Source organism: Physcomitrium patens, chromosome 4 (genome assembly GCF_059467195.1).
Source record: "Physcomitrium patens ecotype Gransden chromosome 4, ASM5946719v1, whole genome shotgun sequence".
NCBI lineage: Eukaryota > Viridiplantae > Streptophyta > Bryopsida > Funariales > Funariaceae > Physcomitrium > Physcomitrium patens.
Window position 1 is genome coordinate 20,556,254 of NC_143413.1, and position 23,220 is coordinate 20,579,473.

General features: G+C 41.0%; 3 protein-coding genes across 3 annotated transcripts; 1 reads left to right on the forward strand and 2 right to left on the reverse strand.

Annotated features, from left to right (window-relative positions):
* Window positions 1-2,423: 2,423 nt before the first annotated feature.
* On the reverse strand, window positions 2,424-5,114 carry LOC112281645 (protein PHOTOSYSTEM I ASSEMBLY 2, chloroplastic). Its single transcript, XM_024518402.3, has 4 exons — window positions 4,643-5,114; window positions 3,724-4,039; window positions 3,536-3,628; window positions 2,424-3,168 (listed from the first exon to the last, which is right to left on the reverse strand). Exons 1-4 carry the CDS (start codon window positions 4,778-4,780, stop codon window positions 3,038-3,040), a joined length of 678 nt encoding a protein of 225 aa, XP_024374170.1. The 5' UTR covers window positions 4,781-5,114; the 3' UTR covers window positions 2,424-3,037.
* A 6,337-nt stretch (window positions 5,115-11,451) lies between these two features.
* Window positions 11,452-13,133, reverse strand: LOC149989436 (uncharacterized). The gene is made up of 3 exons (XM_090250186.1): window positions 12,999-13,133; window positions 12,226-12,417; window positions 11,452-11,880 (listed from the first exon to the last, which is right to left on the reverse strand). The coding sequence occupies exons 1-3, from the start codon at window positions 13,131-13,133 to the stop codon at window positions 11,650-11,652; spliced, it is 558 nt and encodes a 185-aa protein (XP_090106312.1). The 3' UTR covers window positions 11,452-11,649.
* A 6,989-nt stretch (window positions 13,134-20,122) lies between these two features.
* On the forward strand, window positions 20,123-22,908 carry LOC149989437 (uncharacterized). The gene is made up of 4 exons (XM_090250115.1): window positions 20,123-20,571; window positions 21,175-21,490; window positions 21,586-21,678; window positions 22,046-22,908. The coding sequence occupies exons 1-4, from the start codon at window positions 20,494-20,496 to the stop codon at window positions 22,180-22,182; spliced, it is 624 nt and encodes a 207-aa protein (XP_090106241.1). The 5' UTR covers window positions 20,123-20,493; the 3' UTR covers window positions 22,183-22,908.
* The last annotated feature ends 312 nt before the right edge of the window (window positions 22,909-23,220 follow it).

Consider the following 23,220-nt stretch of genomic DNA (forward strand, 5'->3'; position numbering starts at 1 on the left):
TCACAAATTAAGCACATGTTGAAGGTCCCATAGAACATCGCCACATAGTTCTTAGGTAGATAATATATATAGAGGCAAGGATGAAGTCCATCTTCACTCTTATCAACTCCTTTCTTGCTTCTAGTTTAATTTCAAGGGTCTCTAGTTTTCTTGTTTTTTGGCAATAGCCATTTTAATTTCTTTTTAATATATATATTTTCTAATTTCTATTTTTTCATCTTTTTTAGAAAAAAATTCCACTTATTTATTTACCTTTATTAAATTCTTATCCTTAACACAATATTCTTAAGAAAATTAACTTCAAAAGTATATAGATTGTGAAGATGAATAATTAAGTTACACCTTAATGGTTACCCTCTATATCAAATAATAGAAAAAAGTACTATTCCTTCCAACCAACCATGTGTATCATTGATTTGTTTTTAGTTAAATACTCTCTAAATTGCTCAAAACAAAGATAAGAGTTCAACTCAATAATTCATGTTTGTTGCTATCTTTCTACAAATGTTTGCTTACTTAAAACCATAGTTATAGTATGGCATTACAAAAGCTTTCTTTTGAGCAATTTTGCTCTTTTTTATACACTTTCTTTAATATTATATACCTACCAATAAAACACATGTAAGAAGGGATGTTGGATTGTTTCATTCATACTATCCTTATATGTGTTTCTTTGTTATTTATCATCTTTTGTGCATCAATATTTAAAAGAGACTTTGTTATATTCAAAATAGTTTTTTCTTCTTTTTCATTTTATATATTTAAAGTATCTATCACTAGATTATAGAATGATAATATTTTTGCAAGCTCAAAGTAGATTACATTTTTCTTCACCAAAAGATAAGTTACTTTTGAATTGAAAATAATAAGAATCAGATTAGGTCGTAGGATAAGCTAGATTGTGCAAAGATTGGAGCTACATTGAGATAAGAAGACATGTATTTACATCAACATGAAATCAACAACAATAGAACAATGTCAAGTAATTACATAACAAGACAACTTAGAAGGTTGCCAAAATTTCACCACCACCAACACAAATGTAGTGAATATATAAAAAAAAAAAAAAAAAAAAAAAAAAAATCTATGAGGATCCAATAACCTTGAACTTTTTCTTCACAAATTTCAAGCTAGAATTAACAATGTTATACTCTCTTAACATACCATATTATAAACTTTATTAGATTTAAAACAACATAAAATTGTATAATTTAATGAACGAGACATTATATCAATAGGATATCAATACATAATTAAAGTGACAACATAAAAATAGCCAAGCAATAAGTGAAAATCTAAGTCATCTAATAAAATAATCATATGTTAAACACTCATATCAATGAATTGATTATGAGTTGAGTTGATTTTTATAGATTATATCAAGAAACTTGATTTATTTGTGAAAAATGTGTAATAATTTTCATTTTTATTTTATTCTATTCTATTGGCTACTTATAAACGATTGAAATATATATATATATATATATATATATATATATATATTATTTAATATCTTAAAATTCCTATCACTAACTTCTAAAATCTCACCAAGTAAATAATAATCATTCAAAAAATTCATTGCATGCTTTAAGAAAAATTTCAACTTCAAATTTGTTAATCATATTATACACATATCTATTTACATTCAAAAGCTAAAGCTCGAGGAGAATATTTTTTATATATATATATATATATATATATATATAACTTTTAATTTAATCCAGTTTAATTTTAAATTTTTTAATTGATATATATATATATATATATTTATATAAATATATACACATATTTTTCAAAATCTTAATCCCATCACAATCAAACAAAATAATCTTTGTACATACTCATACAATATACAATGTATAATAATACTTTAAGAAAAACATTTTCTTGATTAAAAAACATGTTTGAAAAAAAAAAAAAAAAAAAAAAAAAAACGACCATACATTTAGACACTTTACACTTTAGATGTTACAAAAGACACTTTGCAAAATGTTCATATGTAATCTACTATACTTGTAAAGAAAATTATATCATATTCATAAAATCTATTATTGGCTGTGGTTTAAGTCTCACTTTAAATACTAAGTTAAATATAATCATCAACAACAATCTCATGGGTTTTCTGCCAATCTTTCTCAATCATTATAATTACTCTGAGTTTTGTTTGTACATATCCACAGCTTCCTTTTAAAACTGCTCTAGAAGCTTCAGCTCCAATTCTTTTTCAGATATTCTGCTTAACCTTCATGGTTGAAACTCAAGCCACAATTTCTGATCTAAACACGTATTAAGAGAATGGACTCATCTTGAACAATCAATATTCAATGATTTCATATTATATGAAAACATATTCCCTACACTTTTCACACTAACACATTTCTTCAAAGCTTGAATTAGTCTCTAAAGGAGTAGAAGCTTCAACGTTTACAAACCAAAAATCTCCACATAGGATTACATAAATAACATGGCCTACAACAACTTCCATTGTCACATATGGTGTGACATAAATAAATTCCATCCTTTTTAACAATCGTCTACTGTTGGACCATCACGCAATGTTCCTTTTGCAACTCCGTATATCTTCCAAGATCAACACTGGATTTGGGAACCCTATGCATCTGCTGAATACACACAAACACCACAACTTCCTCCCATCTTTCCCTTTGGATTTGATGCTGAACCGTCCCTCATCTTCACGCACAATGTCACCGTCTACTTGCTCTTCTTTCCATCACATAGACTCGCAATACGTCAAAATATAATCCGCGCATTCTTTGAACCAACATGCGTGATTTACTGAACACAGCTCCTCGTCCGGCCTTTCTCTTATCTAAAGACCGTGCCTGCTCGACACTTCTGCTCCTCCGCACTGCTGCCTCCCGTGCACACACTCCCTCCCGGATGTGTCTCCCGCTACCCCAAAACCGAATCGACACCGCGCGTCGCGAGGGAGGTCCCCGAGCACCCATTTTCACCTCTCCAACTCACCGCGTACGCCGAGTCCCAGCATCCTCTCACCTCACGCTCTCCTCCTACGTTACATTTTCGGCAGAATTCGGCCGTGGTACATTTGGTCCAACAGAGCTTTCGATTCTGGCCTTCGCAGCAACCCCTTGTTGTTGGCCGATCCGGTTCCTAAGCATACGGGGCACACCAACTTCCCCCTCCCTGCAACCACCACCCAACAGCGCCGTCAGCCCGAACCACGCTGCAGAACTGCAACAAATATACGACATCCTCTCCGCATCCACGAGCGTGCGCCTGCACGCATCTTCACTACTTCCACAAACGACGACCTCGCCCTCCGCTCCATTTCATCGCATCCGTCACATTCTCGAGGGATCCAACGTTGTTCAGCGCGCTCAGTCTCATCTTACCCAACCGGCGTTGCACCAGGCACCGTTCTCACGTTCTGTGCCTTCTCAGCAGTGCCTGGTCCCCTCCTCTTTTTGAAATGCCCGCTCCGTCGCCCCGCGCGGACACTACCCCTCGCACCTCAACCCACACATTCCGTCCTGGTGAAGCATGTCCTTACCGTAGCAATTGGGGCACTCTGTGTACTCGTACACGTCCTTGGGCCGCTTCCGGTTGAGCGCCTTCCATTTTCCCGTTCCGCCGCACATATCGCCTGCACTCACAGAATGTGCGGTGTCAGCCTCGGTTCACCCGCCACAGAAGACCACAACATAACTTCCATTCCCTCGCGTTTCGTAAGCTACGCACAAGGAACCGCGCCTTGCCCCTGACAATTCTTGCAAGGAGCAGCTGGAACACCCTCCTTCTCTGCAGCTTCCGCTTCGTCCCCTGTTACTTCGCGCCTTGCTAGTGCAGCCAACCCGAAGCCGCATGCGCACAACATTCGCCTCCGGGGAATCGACACCTCTCGATCTGCCAATGACCTTGTTGTCGACTCGTTCGATTGCGACGAACTGGATTCGGCTTCCCCGGATTCACCAGCTCGAACCGCGACCCGCGACCGCCTCGCCGCCGGCGAAACCCCTCGCCCGCCACTTCTCGTCAGACCCGCCGCTTTCGTCACCTGCACCGCAAGTCGATCCGGCTCTGTGATTATTGTTCCTCAGGTTTTGATCGACACAGCATCTCACCCTGCTTAAGCTCACTGACCCAGGGTTCTGTACCGCACACCAAATCCACCCTCCTGCGTCGGCTCCACCCCGCGACTTCTCTCACAACGTTTCAGTCCGCAGAAAGCATGCGCTGTGAACGGAACAGCCCCACCGATAACCTTCTTGCAAGTCGGACATGAAACCTGTGACAGCCGCGGGATTCTGGAAAAAACCATAAACCTTCCGCATGCCAAACTGTTCCAATTCTCCCCGCAAAACTCAGCTTCCCACATCCAATACAAACGCACCGCACGCGCTTGCACGCTTCGTGAGGTGCTGGGGGTACCCACTCCACGACTGAAGTAGAGCGGTGCGCGCCACCCCACACTCCCACGTCGGTGCTTAGTCATTCACTCGCACGACCCTCCACAACCAATAAACCCGACAGCGACACTGGCGCACTAGAATTCCATTTCGGACAAATCTCGCATCGTTAACAGATGACTCCCAACCCCCCACTCTTGCTGCAACGCAAAACGACTACACAGACGAGGCTGGAGCGAGCGAGGACTAACATGTACATTCAGTCCACAGACAGCCACCCGCTTCCTCACGGACGTGCCCCCTCTTTGGCTTCTGCTTCCGCCCGCCCATGCAGCTCCCACCCTCCCGCCCGTGGACACCACCGAGAACGACGACACTTGGGTCGCCATCGCTCTAGCTCCGGTCCTCCCAATTCTCTCCTCAACTCCTGCGGACACTGCAAAATCCTCGATCCGGCTGCCGTTCCGGTGCGCTGCGAGGGCGGACAGGGCAAGATAAGGTGCGCGTAGCGCTGCGACAGCGGCTGAACAAAGTCGGCCCTCGCCGGCGGGGTGGCCGCCTCGCTGCTTCTCTTCCTCCACCTTACCACAGAGGTGGAGATGGTCTCGCGGCCTCAACGTCCTGCTCCTGAAGCCTCACGTTGCTGTGCTCGCAAATATCCGGCTGCACAACGAATCCATGTCACCAACGTCGCCCCCACAAATAGTTTGTGGGTTCTACTAAAGGTGCGGAGTGGCGAAAGAACACACCTCCAGCGATCCTATGTGGCGGGGAGGGTCGCAGAAGCGACTTTAGATTTTATCCTCAAAGCTTGTGAGGTTGGCCATCTCCACGCCGTTCAGGGTCGTAGAGGTTTTCCTGGATCAAGGTGTTGCCCTGGATGCTGGGCGACGCATGCGTCTCCAGGAGAGCCACCCAGACTCTTTGGAATTTATCCAGGTCCAGTACAAAGAGACAAGGTCGTCCGTTTAGGATTTGAGATTGCAGAAGGGTCTCTCTTGATACAGCTTCACAGATGGGGCATGCACAGATTGCCGTTTGCCGTAGTTGCAAACGTGCAGAGGTGTTGCTCACATCCAATTACAAGGCATTGTCTAAATTCGGTTCTTGCAAATGTCTTTTGCTTAGGGTCATGAAAATGCTTTCAAGTGAGCTATGGACTACCTGGAGTTGACTCCATCAATGATGTAGCTGCTCATGCAATGTAATGTTTGCACTCAATAAAAACAGTACTGCCCAACTCATAATGACAAACCCTTGTTGTTGATAATGTTAGTATAAACTAAGTCCATATTTGCATCAAGTACATGTAGTGAAAGTGAATGTTGTTCACTTTTCTTTTTCTTTTTCAAAATAGAGATGTGTCATGATACTTAACAAATGAAGTTGGCCCTCAGTATATGCCCATAATTGAACAAACCTTTGTCACAATGTATGGGAGATGGAATACTTTGCATTTTCTAAGTTGAAGAATATCAAGGATTAATGCTTTTGTAAGATTTTGGTAGCAAGCCATGGATCATGCAAGCTCAAGGAAGACGTTTTGAGGTGTAAAATTTGAAAAAGGACATGTTTCAATTATTTTATCAAAGTGGAATACATTTAAAATCTTCTAGTATTGAAGCAACATGCAATGAATTATAAACACCATGTCATTACTATATCTTGTTCTATATCACTACTATAAAGACCTTGACTATATATATATATATATATGTATATATATATGCATACAATAAATTCCTAATCAAGCAACATTAGTTATTAAAGAATTATAAATATAAGAAGATCAAAATTATAATATCTTTGTAATTATGTATTTTTAGAGAATTTACACTATAAGCAATATGGATAGAGACTTCCAAGGTTTTGAATAAAGAATAGTTAAAAAAAAACATACAAGAGTCTAGAAGGAAATGATTCATAAATAATATTGTCAATTTATGATGGCTAAGATATATATGTTATAAAAACTAACAAATATACACTTAATGATATAATGTTACTATAAGATTTTAGATATCAATGAAATATTGATCCACAGTTTTAAATGTGTTAAATATGGTTTAAAGTGATTAATACTTGCCATAAAAATAAATTAATCAAAAGCACTAATAAGGCATATACATCATAAGTGCAAGTTGATATTGAAGGCCTTTGATACAATTTTTACACATGATACAACAAAGAGTGTAGATTTCATGATACTTATAAAATATAGTTTCAATATGTGTATTATTTTTTAGAAATGAATGAGTTTAATAACAACTATACATTTAGATTTAGTCTTCTTCTACTATTTCTTATCAACTATATATCATTTCATAATATTTCAAAGAGTCCTATTTATGAATAATAATTTAGTATTCTAATATTTATAATTTCTTAGCTTAAATTAGACTTGGTCATTTTACCAATTTTTATACTAAGGCTTTACAAATAGAACACTTAAATCCAAACTTGTATATTTAGTAACTTGCATCATCTTTTATGACACCATTGTTAAGAAAGGCAAATCTAATTGATATGAATAAAGGAAAACCTTCAAATATCAAAAAACTCATTAAAAATGTCCCTAAAGTTTTAATTGATATTGCATACAAAAAAAGATTTAAAATATATATATATATATATATATATATATACAATGAAATAATAGACTTTAATCAATTGTAACAATATTGAGATTAATAAAGAGTTTAATCCAAAGACTTTTATGTTGGATGCCTAAAAAAAAAAAAAAAAATTATGTTCCATTGATTCTAGAATTTTATGATTTAAGTTATACACATGTAAGATCAAAACTTTTACAATAATAATGCCAAACATCAAGTAATTCATGCATAAAAAGTGTGTGTGGTAATGTATTTTTAATTGATTTTACTTTTTTTCCATAAATTAAAGATAAGATATTGATCTTATTCATGAACTTACAAAATCCTTATAAAAGTACAATCTATGCACTACAATCTACTCCAAAGTAAATTATCAATTTTGAAATATGTACTTTATGAAGATTGATGCTTGAAGAAATAACATTTCAAAATAATACATATTAAAAGTAAAAATTTAATCTTCCTACTTACATCAAGAACCCAAAAAAAAAAAAAAAACAAACAAATAAACGAACAAACAAACATACCTAATATAAAACCTAATATAAAAAAAGTCATTATTGTCCAAAACTCAATTACTTTGCTTATGGTAAATATCATACTTTTATCAATCAAAAGATATGTAACAAGTGAATCAATCAAGTGTGACATGTTTACATATCATTCTTTTAGAAATCAACAAGCATATGACTCTTAATCCAAATTATTTCTATACATATTAATTTATTCTAATAAACATGTTATTCTCTAAAGGCAAATGAATACCTTGGACCATTCACATGGCATTTAATCTTATAAAAGTCATTATAGGTGCAAGCACAAAAGAATAGGATTAGGTAGTTATTTATATACATCTATGAAAAATTTTAGTTTCAATCATATATATATATATATATATATATATGTGTATGTATGCAGACCTTTCAATGCAAATATAACTATAAATTCAAACAATATCAACATACATGCTCTAGTTTATATAACTTTGAATTAAAAAAATATAGAATTTTGTCTACTTACAAGTTTTGCTTTATTATATTAGTATTTATGATATACAAGATTTGACACCAATTTAATTTTTAATGAATGATATAAAACTCATAAAGTTGAATTGTAATGGTTTAAATATGATATCCAAAGATTTCAATAACATTGATAACATTTGTACAAAAAAAATAGTCGTAGAAGAATAAAAACCAAACACACAATGGACATTGTACAATTGGATGTGTGTGGTACAATAAAGACTACTTCTATAAAAAGGGCTTATAATTATAGATTTTGCTCACATACTTTCTAAAACAAATTTAGACATACATGCTACAAACTACAAAGACTTTACTTTGAAAGGCTTAAAGCTTTTGAAAAACTTGAGTTACATGAAATTTGAGCAAAACACAAAAATCTCAAGGTTGGGCAATAGAGATGAATTAAAGTCTAGATGACACCAATAGTTCATGTGAGAAGATTCTACTAGAAGCTATTATTCAATGCCTTTATATTCCATAAGAAAATTGAATGAAAATTAATACATTGTTCAATTCTACACATGTCAAAGACACAGTTACATGTACTAAGTTTTTACCTTCAGACCCAAGTGAAAGCAGTATCCAATACAATGATCACAGCGTCCCAAACTACTCCACTGTCAATAAAATCCAAAGAAATATGAAGTGATAAAAAAATATTGCATATCATATGCACGGCTGTAGGACTGAATTACATATATTAAGCTATCCAATTGTATGAGAAACAAGCATGATGCAAAAAAAATTAGGTGTACACTTCCTGCATATTCTAATTCAAAACAAGAAATTGGTGTAGACCAAAAACATATTGCAGATTACCACGTTGTTCAACCCACGGAGCCTTCCAATTCTTAAGTTGCAGACGAAGAGAGGTAGCATTCTCAACACTTGACAATCAGGGTCAGCGGTTGCTATGGTACTGGTTGCTACTAAGCACAACTACAGCACAAGACAGCAGTAATTCGATTATCAGCTTGGATGGTGAAGCCACTAAACCGATTACACATCGAACGATGCAAATCTCTTCAAATCTCGTCTGATGCCATTACCAAGTTTAACAGCTTGGAAAAAGTGTATCAAAACATTTAAAAGGAGGCAAAAATCTAATAACACCACACGAAGAAAAATCATTCAAGCCCATGCCAGGATTGTTGATGTATACAATGATACGATGTAAACAGTAACATATATGATACACGTGCAATGAATGTACCAGGCCAACCTAAAATATACACTTTTTGTGTATATTGACTGGCGGTGAAACTTATTGTGCAAATCTTGAGAAACATCCTGAATCATACATCATCATTTCGGGCCAAAACCACTCAAAAGCAAATCTTATTCTGAACAAATCGGATTAACAACATGAAAAGTAAAATACTACGCACACAAAAAACACGCGATCTTTATTGGACCCAAAATCACCTACTAAAATTGCCAAACACAAACGACATTCCCAACTTGTACAACGTACGCATTGCTTACATGAACAACAACTCCATGGTACTAAGACAAAACCAAATTACAAACCATTTGGTTTTAGCAACTTATGACAGCTGTAACAACTTCGACCCAAAAAAAAAACAAAAAAACAAAAACAAAACAAAAACAAAACAAAACAGAAATATCCAACACCAGATCAACTATGCAACATCATCCTCACTACCAAAAAAACCCACTAAAGCATCACAACGAAACTTATAAACCAACATCCTCCACACTGCGTACCAGTCAATAGTGCACTCCATTTACACTACATCCAAACATCACTCTTACACTATAACCACATTCATGTGAAACACCGCTTCCCTTTGTAACAACACCATTACATTCGTTCACGAAAACCGCCTCATAACTCATATTCCACTGCCTACGCACACGAAAACGAACCCACAGATTCAGCACAATCATACGCTCATTTGACTACATAAAACACCTCTCCCAACGTCGAAAGTTGCACCTCATCTCTTCATTCTCCAAAACCTGCCCATCTACTCACAATGTCCCATCCACTTAGCGCTCCCCTGTCTGTTTCTATTCTTGTCATCCTCGACTTTGCCCCCCGTGTTGTTCTCCCTTGTTATTGTCAGACCAAACTCTCACGCCACAACAATACTGCTCTCGTCACACTTGTGCAAAGTGGTGCACAAATGCCATGACGCCCTTGACACGCGAAGTGAACAAGCACTGTGCTTTTGTGAATGGGCCCAACACACCCCACCTCTTCCATCGCATCGTTACTCCGCACCCATGGACTCATTTCCACTCGCCGTCACGCCGCTCCAAAAATAACACGACTGACCCCGTACATCAAACGTTTTGATTGCCACACATCGCTTCCGAGTTGGACGTTATGGTCCCTGTTATCCAAGGCCCTGCGTCGCTTGTTCCCACACTCCAGCGACCATCCACCGGGAGGTCGAACGATGCACCGTAACAACCCAGTTCGTTCGGACAGCTGCAGTCTGCAAACCTCCGACGACATCGTTCTGTGTACATGTTCAAACCTCCTCATTCCTTGCGTTCATAGGCGCGGTGCTACAGTCGGTGCCCATTCCCAAAATTACCCACCTATGGCGCCATCCCCAAACGGCTCGCGCAGCCGCCTGTGTGCGTTTCCGAGCGCCACGAACAGCACGTGTTCAGAACCGACGCCTCCACATGTTGCTCTGTGTGCCCCGGGTCCTAACCTGTTTCATCCGATTCAACACATCGATGCGGTTCGCTGACAACATGAACCGGGCAAGCTCACACCGCCCTGAACCCCGCACAGCCAATCCTCGCGCGTTCATACCTCAATTGACAACCAACGTCTGCGGCCACCACTGTGGAAGCAGCGAAGCCCTACACAACCTCAAACCAAGCTACTCACACCATTTGGACCAGAAGAGCACCGCCCCCGTTCCTCGCTACACTCACACTTCCTTCCCAAGCAATATCGACACGAATCCCGCCCTCCACATGCCCAGCGTTCCTGATGCGCAGCAAACTCGACGGCGAACACGAACGGGAAATAACACTCCGCTCACAGCGCCACAAAAAGTGCCACAAACCATCGACACGAACGCCCTGCACTCGTCCCCAACCCATCCTCATCCATTCCAGGTTCACACCCGTACCAGACTTGTGCCACCGAACGCAGGTATGAGAAAGCCTCTCACCGATGTGCCTCCGCCTCGGGCAGTCCGGCATGCACCCCACTGCCCGGGAAGAGATCCCACCATCCACGACACTGTTTGTACCGCAATCCATCGGCACACACATCGCCAAACACATACACTATCACAAAAGAAAAACATTGGCAACACCAAGCGCAGACAGCCACAGAAACCAGCCACAAAACACCCCGAATCCGTGCCACATACGTCGCGCCAGTCAAGACGTCCACAGCACAAGCCAAACAAGAACGACGCTGTGTTGGAGGCAATATCTCATCCCATTTCCACGGCACAATTTGCATTCATCATCCAAAGAAGGGACGCGGCACCCCGAACCATCCCGCACACTCGCTTATCCACACCTCTTATTTGCGGCACCCTCGCACGGCCCCCTACCGCCATGGCGCTCGGAGCCTCTAATTACGACTACAACTAAGCACGCCCACTCGTCCGTCCTCTACCGGGATCTCATTCCTTCAAACCTTGCCCTGTTGCCAGGTGGTACACTCCCCGACCCATCAGCGACAGCCCGATGGCAGCCAAAGCACCCGGGATGATCACGGACGTGATTCTGTCGCGCGGACCTTTCAGATGGGTCAGCTTGTGCACCCTCTGGAGCGCCTGCTGCCTCTCCATCACCCACTCCGGCGTCTTTCCAATTTCTTCCGACGCCATCTCTTCCGACTTCCTGCATGCCACGCAACCACCTCAACAACGCAGTCCAATCCCTTTCGAACCAAATGCGATCATCCTCTCACAATCATTCCGAAAACCTAGCACCACGGCGAAGCCAAAAAAAGAGAAAAAAAAGAAAAAAAAGAAAAAAAAAACGCAAAACCCCGTCCAGCCCACGCAAATCAAGCTCCGGGACCGAACAGCCACCGCCCCATGCTGAGGAAATTTCTTAAAAGCAACAACAACGACTCACGCCCGATCTACGCAGATTCAGAGACGGCAGGAACCACACAACTCAATTCCAGCGCATGCCAAAACTCTATCGCCTCGCCCCTGCGCGCGGGAGAGGCAAACATACCTGGACCTGGCGGATCACGCAGCAGCTAAGGGAAACGAACGATTGCGGAGCTGTAAACCCTAGAAAAGCTTCGGCACTGCTATATATGAACCACTGAGGGCTGCGTCGCGAGCCTTTCAAGAAGCACTTGGGCCAGAGAGGCCCGTCCGAGAATGTTGGGCTTGATCCAGGCCGTTTCCAAAATTCGTTCCACTGGAGTTAATTTCTGAGAATAAATGAAACAAGAACCCTTGAAATATTTTTATTAATATGTAGTCAGCTTCATTGATAATGTTGTAGGTATACACGATTCAAAAATCAAAAATATCCTGTAAACATTACATTCTGAAAATACTCAAATGTTTTTTATTTTTCTAATATTGGCATTTAGCAAGAACTAAACAATATCAAGAAAATCGCCTTTCAAATTCTCTTTATAATTTTATAGCTTGAAATTCTTGTTAACGAATTCAATCGACTTTTTTGAAAACACAATCGTGCATACCTACAACATTATCAATGAAGCTGACTACATATTAATAAAAATATTTCAAGGGTTCTTGTTTCATTTATTCTCAGAAATTAACTCCAGTGGAACGAATTTTGGAAACGGCCTGGATCAAGCCCAACATTCTCGGACGGGCCTCTCTGGCCCAAGTGCTTCTTGAAAGGCTCGCGACGCAGCCCTCAGTGGTTCATATATAGCAGTGCCGAAGCTTTTCTAGGGTTTACAGCTCCGCAATCGTTCGTTTCCCTTAGCTGCTGCGTGATCCGCCAGGTCCAGGTATGTTTGCCTCTCCCGCGCGCAGGGGCGAGGCGATAGAGTTTTGGCATGCGCTGGAATTGAGTTGTGTGGTTCCTGCCGTCTCTGAATCTGCGTAGATCGGGCGTGAGTCGTTGTTGTTGCTTTTAAGAAATTTCCTCAGCATGGGGCGGTGGCTGTTCGGTCCCGGAGCTTGATTTGCGTGGGCTGGACGGGGTTTTGCGTTTTTTTTTTCTTTTTTTTCTTTTTTTTCTCTTTTTTTGGCTTCGCCGTGGTGCTAGGTTTTCGGAATGATTGTGAGAGGATGATCGCATTTGGTTCGAAAGGGATTGGACTGCGTTGTTGAGGTGGTTGCGTGGCATGCAGGAAGTCGGAAGAGATGGCGTCGGAAGAAATTGGAAAGACGCCGGAGTGGGTGATGGAGAGGCAGCAGGCGCTCCAGAGGGTGCACAAGCTGACCCATCTGAAAGGTCCGCGCGACAGAATCACGTCCGTGATCATCCCGGGTGCTTTGGCTGCCATCGGGCTGTCGCTGATGGGTCGGGGAGTGTACCACCTGGCAACAGGGCAAGGTTTGAAGGAATGAGATCCCGGTAGAGGACGGACGAGTGGGCGTGCTTAGTTGTAGTCGTAATTAGAGGCTCCGAGCGCCATGGCGGTAGGGGGCCGTGCGAGGGTGCCGCAAATAAGAGGTGTGGATAAGCGAGTGTGCGGGATGGTTCGGGGTGCCGCGTCCCTTCTTTGGATGATGAATGCAAATTGTGCCGTGGAAATGGGATGAGATATTGCCTCCAACACAGCGTCGTTCTTGTTTGGCTTGTGCTGTGGACGTCTTGACTGGCGCGACGTATGTGGCACGGATTCGGGGTGTTTTGTGGCTGGTTTCTGTGGCTGTCTGCGCTTGGTGTTGCCAATGTTTTTCTTTTGTGATAGTGTATGTGTTTGGCGATGTGTGTGCCGATGGATTGCGGTACAAACAGTGTCGTGGATGGTGGGATCTCTTCCCGGGCAGTGGGGTGCATGCCGGACTGCCCGAGGCGGAGGCACATCGGTGAGAGGCTTTCTCATACCTGCGTTCGGTGGCACAAGTCTGGTACGGGTGTGAACCTGGAATGGATGAGGATGGGTTGGGGACGAGTGCAGGGCGTTCGTGTCGATGGTTTGTGGCACTTTTTGTGGCGCTGTGAGCGGAGTGTTATTTCCCGTTCGTGTTCGCCGTCGAGTTTGCTGCGCATCAGGAACGCTGGGCATGTGGAGGGCGGGATTCGTGTCGATATTGCTTGGGAAGGAAGTGTGAGTGTAGCGAGGAACGGGGGCGGTGCTCTTCTGGTCCAAATGGTGTGAGTAGCTTGGTTTGAGGTTGTGTAGGGCTTCGCTGCTTCCACAGTGGTGGCCGCAGACGTTGGTTGTCAATTGAGGTATGAACGCGCGAGGATTGGCTGTGCGGGGTTCAGGGCGGTGTGAGCTTGCCCGGTTCATGTTGTCAGCGAACCGCATCGATGTGTTGAATCGGATGAAACAGGTTAGGACCCGGGGCACACAGAGCAACATGTGGAGGCGTCGGTTCTGAACACGTGCTGTTCGTGGCGCTCGGAAACGCACACAGGCGGCTGCGCGAGCCGTTTGGGGATGGCGCCATAGGTGGGTAATTTTGGGAATGGGCACCGACTGTAGCACCGCGCCTATGAACGCAAGGAATGAGGAGGTTTGAACATGTACACAGAACGATGTCGTCGGAGGTTTGCAGACTGCAGCTGTCCGAACGAACTGGGTTGTTACGGTGCATCGTTCGACCTCCCGGTGGATGGTCGCTGGAGTGTGGGAACAAGCGACGCAGGGCCTTGGATAACAGGGACCATAACGTCCAACTCGGAAGCGATGTGTGGCAATCAAAACGTTTGATGTACGGGGTCAGTCGTGTTATTTTTGGAGCGGCGTGACGGCGAGTGGAAATGAGTCCATGGGTGCGGAGTAACGATGCGATGGAAGAGGTGGGGTGTGTTGGGCCCATTCACAAAAGCACAGTGCTTGTTCACTTCGCGTGTCAAGGGCGTCATGGCATTTGTGCACCACTTTGCACAAGTGTGACGAGAGCAGTATTGTTGTGGCGTGAGAGTTTGGTCTGACAATAACAAGGGAGAACAACACGGGGGGCAAAGTCGAGGATGACAAGAATAGAAACAGACAGGGGAGCGCTAAGTGGATGGGACATTGTGAGTAGATGGGCAGGTTTTGGAGAATGAAGAGATGAGGTGCAACTTTCGACGTTGGGAGAGGTGTTTTATGTAGTCAAATGAGCGTATGATTGTGCTGAATCTGTGGGTTCGTTTTCGTGTGCGTAGGCAGTGGAATATGAGTTATGAGGCGGTTTTCGTGAACGAATGTAATGGTGTTGTTACAAAGGGAAGCGGTGTTTCACATGAATGTGGTTATAGTGTAAGAGTGATGTTTGGATGTAGTGTAAATGGAGTGCACTATTGACTGGTACGCAGTGTGGAGGATGTTGGTTTATAAGTTTCGTTGTGATGCTTTAGTGGGTTTTTTTGGTAGTGAGGATGATGTTGCATAGTTGATCTGGTGTTGGATATTTCTGTTTTGTTTTGTTTTTGTTTTGTTTTTGTTTTTTTGTTTTTTTTTTGGGTCGAAGTTGTTACAGCTGTCATAAGTTGCTAAAACCAAATGGTTTGTAATTTGGTTTTGTCTTAGTACCATGGAGTTGTTGTTCATGTAAGCAATGCGTACGTTGTACAAGTTGGGAATGTCGTTTGTGTTTGGCAATTTTAGTAGGTGATTTTGGGTCCAATAAAGATCGCGTGTTTTTTGTGTGCGTAGTATTTTACTTTTCATGTTGTTAATCCGATTTGTTCAGAATAAGATTTGCTTTTGAGTGGTTTTGGCCCGAAATGATGATGTATGATTCAGGATGTTTCTCAAGATTTGCACAATAAGTTTCACCGCCAGTCAATATACACAAAAAGTGTATATTTTAGGTTGGCCTGGTACATTCATTGCACGTGTATCATATATGTTACTGTTTACATCGTATCATTGTATACATCAACAATCCTGGCATGGGCTTGAATGATTTTTCTTCGTGTGGTGTTATTAGATTTTTGCCTCCTTTTAAATGTTTTGATACACTTTTTCCAAGCTGTTAAACTTGGTAATGGCATCAGACGAGATTTGAAGAGATTTGCATCGTTCGATGTGTAATCGGTTTAGTGGCTTCACCATCCAAGCTGATAATCGAATTACTGCTGTCTTGTGCTGTAGTTGTGCTTAGTAGCAACCAGTACCATAGCAACCGCTGACCCTGATTGTCAAGTGTTGAGAATGCTACCTCTCTTCGTCTGCAACTTAAGAATTGGAAGGCTCCGTGGGTTGAACAACGTGGTAATCTGCAATATGTTTTTGGTCTACACCAATTTCTTGTTTTGAATTAGAATATGCAGGAAGTGTACACCTAATTTTTTTTGCATCATGCTTGTTTCTCATACAATTGGATAGCTTAATATATGTAATTCAGTCCTACAGCCGTGCATATGATATGCAATATTTTTTTATCACTTCATATTTCTTTGGATTTTATTGACAGTGGAGTAGTTTGGGACGCTGTGATCATTGTATTGGATACTGCTTTCACTTGGGTCTGAAGGTAAAAACTTAGTACATGTAACTGTGTCTTTGACATGTGTAGAATTGAACAATGTATTAATTTTCATTCAATTTTCTTATGGAATATAAAGGCATTGAATAATAGCTTCTAGTAGAATCTTCTCACATGAACTATTGGTGTCATCTAGACTTTAATTCATCTCTATTGCCCAACCTTGAGATTTTTGTGTTTTGCTCAAATTTCATGTAACTCAAGTTTTTCAAAAGCTTTAAGCCTTTCAAAGTAAAGTCTTTGTAGTTTGTAGCATGTATGTCTAAATTTGTTTTAGAAAGTATGTGAGCAAAATCTATAATTATAAGCCCTTTTTATAGAAGTAGTCTTTATTGTACCACACACATCCAATTGTACAATGTCCATTGTGTGTTTGGTTTTTATTCTTCTACGACTATTTTTTTTGTACAAATGTTATCAATGTTATTGAAATCTTTGGATATCATATTTAAACCATTACAATTCAACTTTATGAGTTTTATATCATTCATTAAAAATTAAATTGGTGTCAAATCTTGTATATCATAAATACTAATATAATAAAGCAAAACTTGTAAGTAGACAAAATTCTATATTTTTTTAATTCAAAGTTATATAAACTAGAGCATGTATGTTGATATTGTTTGAATTTATAGTTATATTTGCATTGAAAGGTCTGCATACATACACATATATATATATATATATATATATATGATTGAAACTAAAATTTTTCATAGATGTATATAAATAACTACCTAATCCTATTCTTTTGTGCTTGCACCTATAATGACTTTTATAAGATTAAATGCCATGTGAATGGTCCAAGGTATTCATTTGCCTTTAGAGAATAACATGTTTATTAGAATAAATTAATATGTATAGAAATAATTTGGATTAAGAGTCATATGCTTGTTGATTTCTAAAAGAATGATATGTAAACATGTCACACTTGATTGATTCACTTGTTACATATCTTTTGATTGATAAAAGTATGATATTTACCATAAGCAAAGTAATTGAGTTTTGGACAATAATGACTTTTTTTATATTAGGTTTTATATTAGGTATGTTTGTTTGTTCGTTTATTTGTTTGTTTTTTTTTTTTTTTTGGGTTCTTGATGTAAGTAGGAAGATTAAATTTTTACTTTTAATATGTATTATTTTGAAATGTTATTTCTTCAAGCATCAATCTTCATAAAGTACATATTTCAAAATTGATAATTTACTTTGGAGTAGATTGTAGTGCATAGATTGTACTTTTATAAGGATTTTGTAAGTTCATGAATAAGATCAATATCTTATCTTTAATTTATGGAAAAAAAGTAAAATCAATTAAAAATACATTACCACACACACTTTTTATGCATGAATTACTTGATGTTTGGCATTATTATTGTAAAAGTTTTGATCTTACATGTGTATAACTTAAATCATAAAATTCTAGAATCAATGGAACATAATTTTTTTTTTTTTTTTTAGGCATCCAACATAAAAGTCTTTGGATTAAACTCTTTATTAATCTCAATATTGTTACAATTGATTAAAGTCTATTATTTCATTGTATATATATATATATATATATATATATATATTTTAAATCTTTTTTTGTATGCAATATCAATTAAAACTTTAGGGACATTTTTAATGAGTTTTTTGATATTTGAAGGTTTTCCTTTATTCATATCAATTAGATTTGCCTTTCTTAACAATGGTGTCATAAAAGATGATGCAAGTTACTAAATATACAAGTTTGGATTTAAGTGTTCTATTTGTAAAGCCTTAGTATAAAAATTGGTAAAATGACCAAGTCTAATTTAAGCTAAGAAATTATAAATATTAGAATACTAAATTATTATTCATAAATAGGACTCTTTGAAATATTATGAAATGATATATAGTTGATAAGAAATAGTAGAAGAAGACTAAATCTAAATGTATAGTTGTTATTAAACTCATTCATTTCTAAAAAATAATACACATATTGAAACTATATTTTATAAGTATCATGAAATCTACACTCTTTGTTGTATCATGTGTAAAAATTGTATCAAAGGCCTTCAATATCAACTTGCACTTATGATGTATATGCCTTATTAGTGCTTTTGATTAATTTATTTTTATGGCAAGTATTAATCACTTTAAACCATATTTAACACATTTAAAACTGTGGATCAATATTTCATTGATATCTAAAATCTTATAGTAACATTATATCATTAAGTGTATATTTGTTAGTTTTTATAACATATATATCTTAGCCATCATAAATTGACAATATTATTTATGAATCATTTCCTTCTAGACTCTTGTATGTTTTTTTTAACTATTCTTTATTCAAAACCTTGGAAGTCTCTATCCATATTGCTTATAGTGTAAATTCTCTAAAAATACATAATTACAAAGATATTATAATTTTGATCTTCTTATATTTATAATTCTTTAATAACTAATGTTGCTTGATTAGGAATTTATTGTATGCATATATATATACATATATATATATATATATAGTCAAGGTCTTTATAGTAGTGATATAGAACAAGATATAGTAATGACATGGTGTTTATAATTCATTGCATGTTGCTTCAATACTAGAAGATTTTAAATGTATTCCACTTTGATAAAATAATTGAAACATGTCCTTTTTCAAATTTTACACCTCAAAACGTCTTCCTTGAGCTTGCATGATCCATGGCTTGCTACCAAAATCTTACAAAAGCATTAATCCTTGATATTCTTCAACTTAGAAAATGCAAAGTATTCCATCTCCCATACATTGTGACAAAGGTTTGTTCAATTATGGGCATATACTGAGGGCCAACTTCATTTGTTAAGTATCATGACACATCTCTATTTTGAAAAAGAAAAAGAAAAGTGAACAACATTCACTTTCACTACATGTACTTGATGCAAATATGGACTTAGTTTATACTAACATTATCAACAACAAGGGTTTGTCATTATGAGTTGGGCAGTACTGTTTTTATTGAGTGCAAACATTACATTGCATGAGCAGCTACATCATTGATGGAGTCAACTCCAGGTAGTCCATAGCTCACTTGAAAGCATTTTCATGACCCTAAGCAAAAGACATTTGCAAGAACCGAATTTAGACAATGCCTTGTAATTGGATGTGAGCAACACCTCTGCACGTTTGCAACTACGGCAAACGGCAATCTGTGCATGCCCCATCTGTGAAGCTGTATCAAGAGAGACCCTTCTGCAATCTCAAATCCTAAACGGACGACCTTGTCTCTTTGTACTGGACCTGGATAAATTCCAAAGAGTCTGGGTGGCTCTCCTGGAGACGCATGCGTCGCCCAGCATCCAGGGCAACACCTTGATCCAGGAAAACCTCTACGACCCTGAACGGCGTGGAGATGGCCAACCTCACAAGCTTTGAGGATAAAATCTAAAGTCGCTTCTGCGACCCTCCCCGCCACATAGGATCGCTGGAGGTGTGTTCTTTCGCCACTCCGCACCTTTAGTAGAACCCACAAACTATTTGTGGGGGCGACGTTGGTGACATGGATTCGTTGTGCAGCCGGATATTTGCGAGCACAGCAACGTGAGGCTTCAGGAGCAGGACGTTGAGGCCGCGAGACCATCTCCACCTCTGTGGTAAGGTGGAGGAAGAGAAGCAGCGAGGCGGCCACCCCGCCGGCGAGGGCCGACTTTGTTCAGCCGCTGTCGCAGCGCTACGCGCACCTTATCTTGCCCTGTCCGCCCTCGCAGCGCACCGGAACGGCAGCCGGATCGAGGATTTTGCAGTGTCCGCAGGAGTTGAGGAGAGAATTGGGAGGACCGGAGCTAGAGCGATGGCGACCCAAGTGTCGTCGTTCTCGGTGGTGTCCACGGGCGGGAGGGTGGGAGCTGCATGGGCGGGCGGAAGCAGAAGCCAAAGAGGGGCACGTCCGTGAGGAAGCGGGTGGCTGTCTGTGGACTGAATGTACATGTTAGTCCTCGCTCGCTCCAGCCTCGTCTGTGTAGTCGTTTTGCGTTGCAGCAAGAGTGGGGGGTTGGGAGTCATCTGTTAACGATGCGAGATTTGTCCGAAATGGAATTCTAGTGCGCCAGTGTCGCTGTCGGGTTTATTGGTTGTGGAGGGTCGTGCGAGTGAATGACTAAGCACCGACGTGGGAGTGTGGGGTGGCGCGCACCGCTCTACTTCAGTCGTGGAGTGGGTACCCCCAGCACCTCACGAAGCGTGCAAGCGCGTGCGGTGCGTTTGTATTGGATGTGGGAAGCTGAGTTTTGCGGGGAGAATTGGAACAGTTTGGCATGCGGAAGGTTTATGGTTTTTTCCAGAATCCCGCGGCTGTCACAGGTTTCATGTCCGACTTGCAAGAAGGTTATCGGTGGGGCTGTTCCGTTCACAGCGCATGCTTTCTGCGGACTGAAACGTTGTGAGAGAAGTCGCGGGGTGGAGCCGACGCAGGAGGGTGGATTTGGTGTGCGGTACAGAACCCTGGGTCAGTGAGCTTAAGCAGGGTGAGATGCTGTGTCGATCAAAACCTGAGGAACAATAATCACAGAGCCGGATCGACTTGCGGTGCAGGTGACGAAAGCGGCGGGTCTGACGAGAAGTGGCGGGCGAGGGGTTTCGCCGGCGGCGAGGCGGTCGCGGGTCGCGGTTCGAGCTGGTGAATCCGGGGAAGCCGAATCCAGTTCGTCGCAATCGAACGAGTCGACAACAAGGTCATTGGCAGATCGAGAGGTGTCGATTCCCCGGAGGCGAATGTTGTGCGCATGCGGCTTCGGGTTGGCTGCACTAGCAAGGCGCGAAGTAACAGGGGACGAAGCGGAAGCTGCAGAGAAGGAGGGTGTTCCAGCTGCTCCTTGCAAGAATTGTCAGGGGCAAGGCGCGGTTCCTTGTGCGTAGCTTACGAAACGCGAGGGAATGGAAGTTATGTTGTGGTCTTCTGTGGCGGGTGAACCGAGGCTGACACCGCACATTCTGTGAGTGCAGGCGATATGTGCGGCGGAACGGGAAAATGGAAGGCGCTCAACCGGAAGCGGCCCAAGGACGTGTACGAGTACACAGAGTGCCCCAATTGCTACGGTAAGGACATGCTTCACCAGGACGGAATGTGTGGGTTGAGGTGCGAGGGGTAGTGTCCGCGCGGGGCGACGGAGCGGGCATTTCAAAAAGAGGAGGGGACCAGGCACTGCTGAGAAGGCACAGAACGTGAGAACGGTGCCTGGTGCAACGCCGGTTGGGTAAGATGAGACTGAGCGCGCTGAACAACGTTGGATCCCTCGAGAATGTGACGGATGCGATGAAATGGAGCGGAGGGCGAGGTCGTCGTTTGTGGAAGTAGTGAAGATGCGTGCAGGCGCACGCTCGTGGATGCGGAGAGGATGTCGTATATTTGTTGCAGTTCTGCAGCGTGGTTCGGGCTGACGGCGCTGTTGGGTGGTGGTTGCAGGGAGGGGGAAGTTGGTGTGGCCCCGTATGCTTAGGAACCGGATCGGCCAACAACAAGGGGTTGCTGCGAAGGCCAGAATCGAAAGCTCTGTTGGACCAAATGTACCACGGCCGAATTCTGCCGAAAATGTAACGTAGGAGGAGAGCGTGAGGTGAGAGGATGCTGGGACTCGGCGTACGCGGTGAGTTGGAGAGGTGAAAATGGGTGCTCGGGGACCTCCCTCGCGACGCGCGGTGTCGATTCGGTTTTGGGGTAGCGGGAGACACATCCGGGAGGGAGTGTGTGCACGGGAGGCAGCAGTGCGGAGGAGCAGAAGTGTCGAGCAGGCACGGTCTTTAGATAAGAGAAAGGCCGGACGAGGAGCTGTGTTCAGTAAATCACGCATGTTGGTTCAAAGAATGCGCGGATTATATTTTGACGTATTGCGAGTCTATGTGATGGAAAGAAGAGCAAGTAGACGGTGACATTGTGCGTGAAGATGAGGGACGGTTCAGCATCAAATCCAAAGGGAAAGATGGGAGGAAGTTGTGGTGTTTGTGTGTATTCAGCAGATGCATAGGGTTCCCAAATCCAGTGTTGATCTTGGAAGATATACGGAGTTGCAAAAGGAACATTGCGTGATGGTCCAACAGTAGACGATTGTTAAAAAGGATGGAATTTATTTATGTCACACCATATGTGACAATGGAAGTTGTTGTAGGCCATGTTATTTATGTAATCCTATGTGGAGATTTTTGGTTTGTAAACGTTGAAGCTTCTACTCCTTTAGAGACTAATTCAAGCTTTGAAGAAATGTGTTAGTGTGAAAAGTGTAGGGAATATGTTTTCATATAATATGAAATCATTGAATATTGATTGTTCAAGATGAGTCCATTCTCTTAATACGTGTTTAGATCAGAAATTGTGGCTTGAGTTTCAACCATGAAGGTTAAGCAGAATATCTGAAAAAGAATTGGAAGCTGTGGATATGTACAAACAAAACTCAGAGTAATTATAATGATTGAGAAAGATTGGCAGAAAACCCATGAGATTGTTGTTGATGATTATATTTAACTTAGTATTTAAAGTGAGACTTAAACCACAGCCAATAATAGATTTTATGAATATGATATAATTTTCTTTACAAGTATAGTAGATTACATATGAACATTTTGCAAAGTGTCTTTTGTAACATC

Excerpts from the sequence above, each read along its gene's own strand:
- LOC112281645 (XM_024518402.3), bottom strand. The coding sequence starts at position 4,780 with ATGGCGACCCAAGTGTCGTCGTTCTCGGTGGTGTCCACGGGCGGGAGG. Across the intron at positions 4,040-4,642 it reads TCTGTGGACTGAATGTACAT|GTGACGAAAGCGGCGGGTCT; the intron begins GTTAGTCCTCGC and ends CTTGCGGTGCAG. Across the intron at positions 3,629-3,723 it reads GGGGCAAGGCGCGGTTCCTT|GCGATATGTGCGGCGGAACG; the intron begins GTGCGTAGCTTA and ends CTGTGAGTGCAG.
- LOC149989436 (XM_090250186.1), bottom strand. The coding sequence starts at position 13,133 with ATGCTGAGGAAATTTCTTAAAAGCAACAACAACGACTCACGCCCGATC. Across the intron at positions 12,418-12,998 it reads CGCCCCTGCGCGCGGGAGAG|TGGAACGAATTTTGGAAACG; the intron begins GCAAACATACCT and ends AATTAACTCCAG. Across the intron at positions 11,881-12,225 it reads GCGTGATCCGCCAGGTCCAG|GAAGTCGGAAGAGATGGCGT; the intron begins GTATGTTTGCCT and ends CGTGGCATGCAG.
- LOC149989437 (XM_090250115.1), top strand. The coding sequence starts at position 20,494 with ATGGGCGGGCGGAAGCAGAAGCCAAAGAGGGGCACGTCCGTGAGGAAG. Across the intron at positions 20,572-21,174 it reads TCTGTGGACTGAATGTACAT|GTGACGAAAGCGGCGGGTCT; the intron begins GTTAGTCCTCGC and ends CTTGCGGTGCAG. Across the intron at positions 21,491-21,585 it reads GGGGCAAGGCGCGGTTCCTT|GCGATATGTGCGGCGGAACG; the intron begins GTGCGTAGCTTA and ends CTGTGAGTGCAG.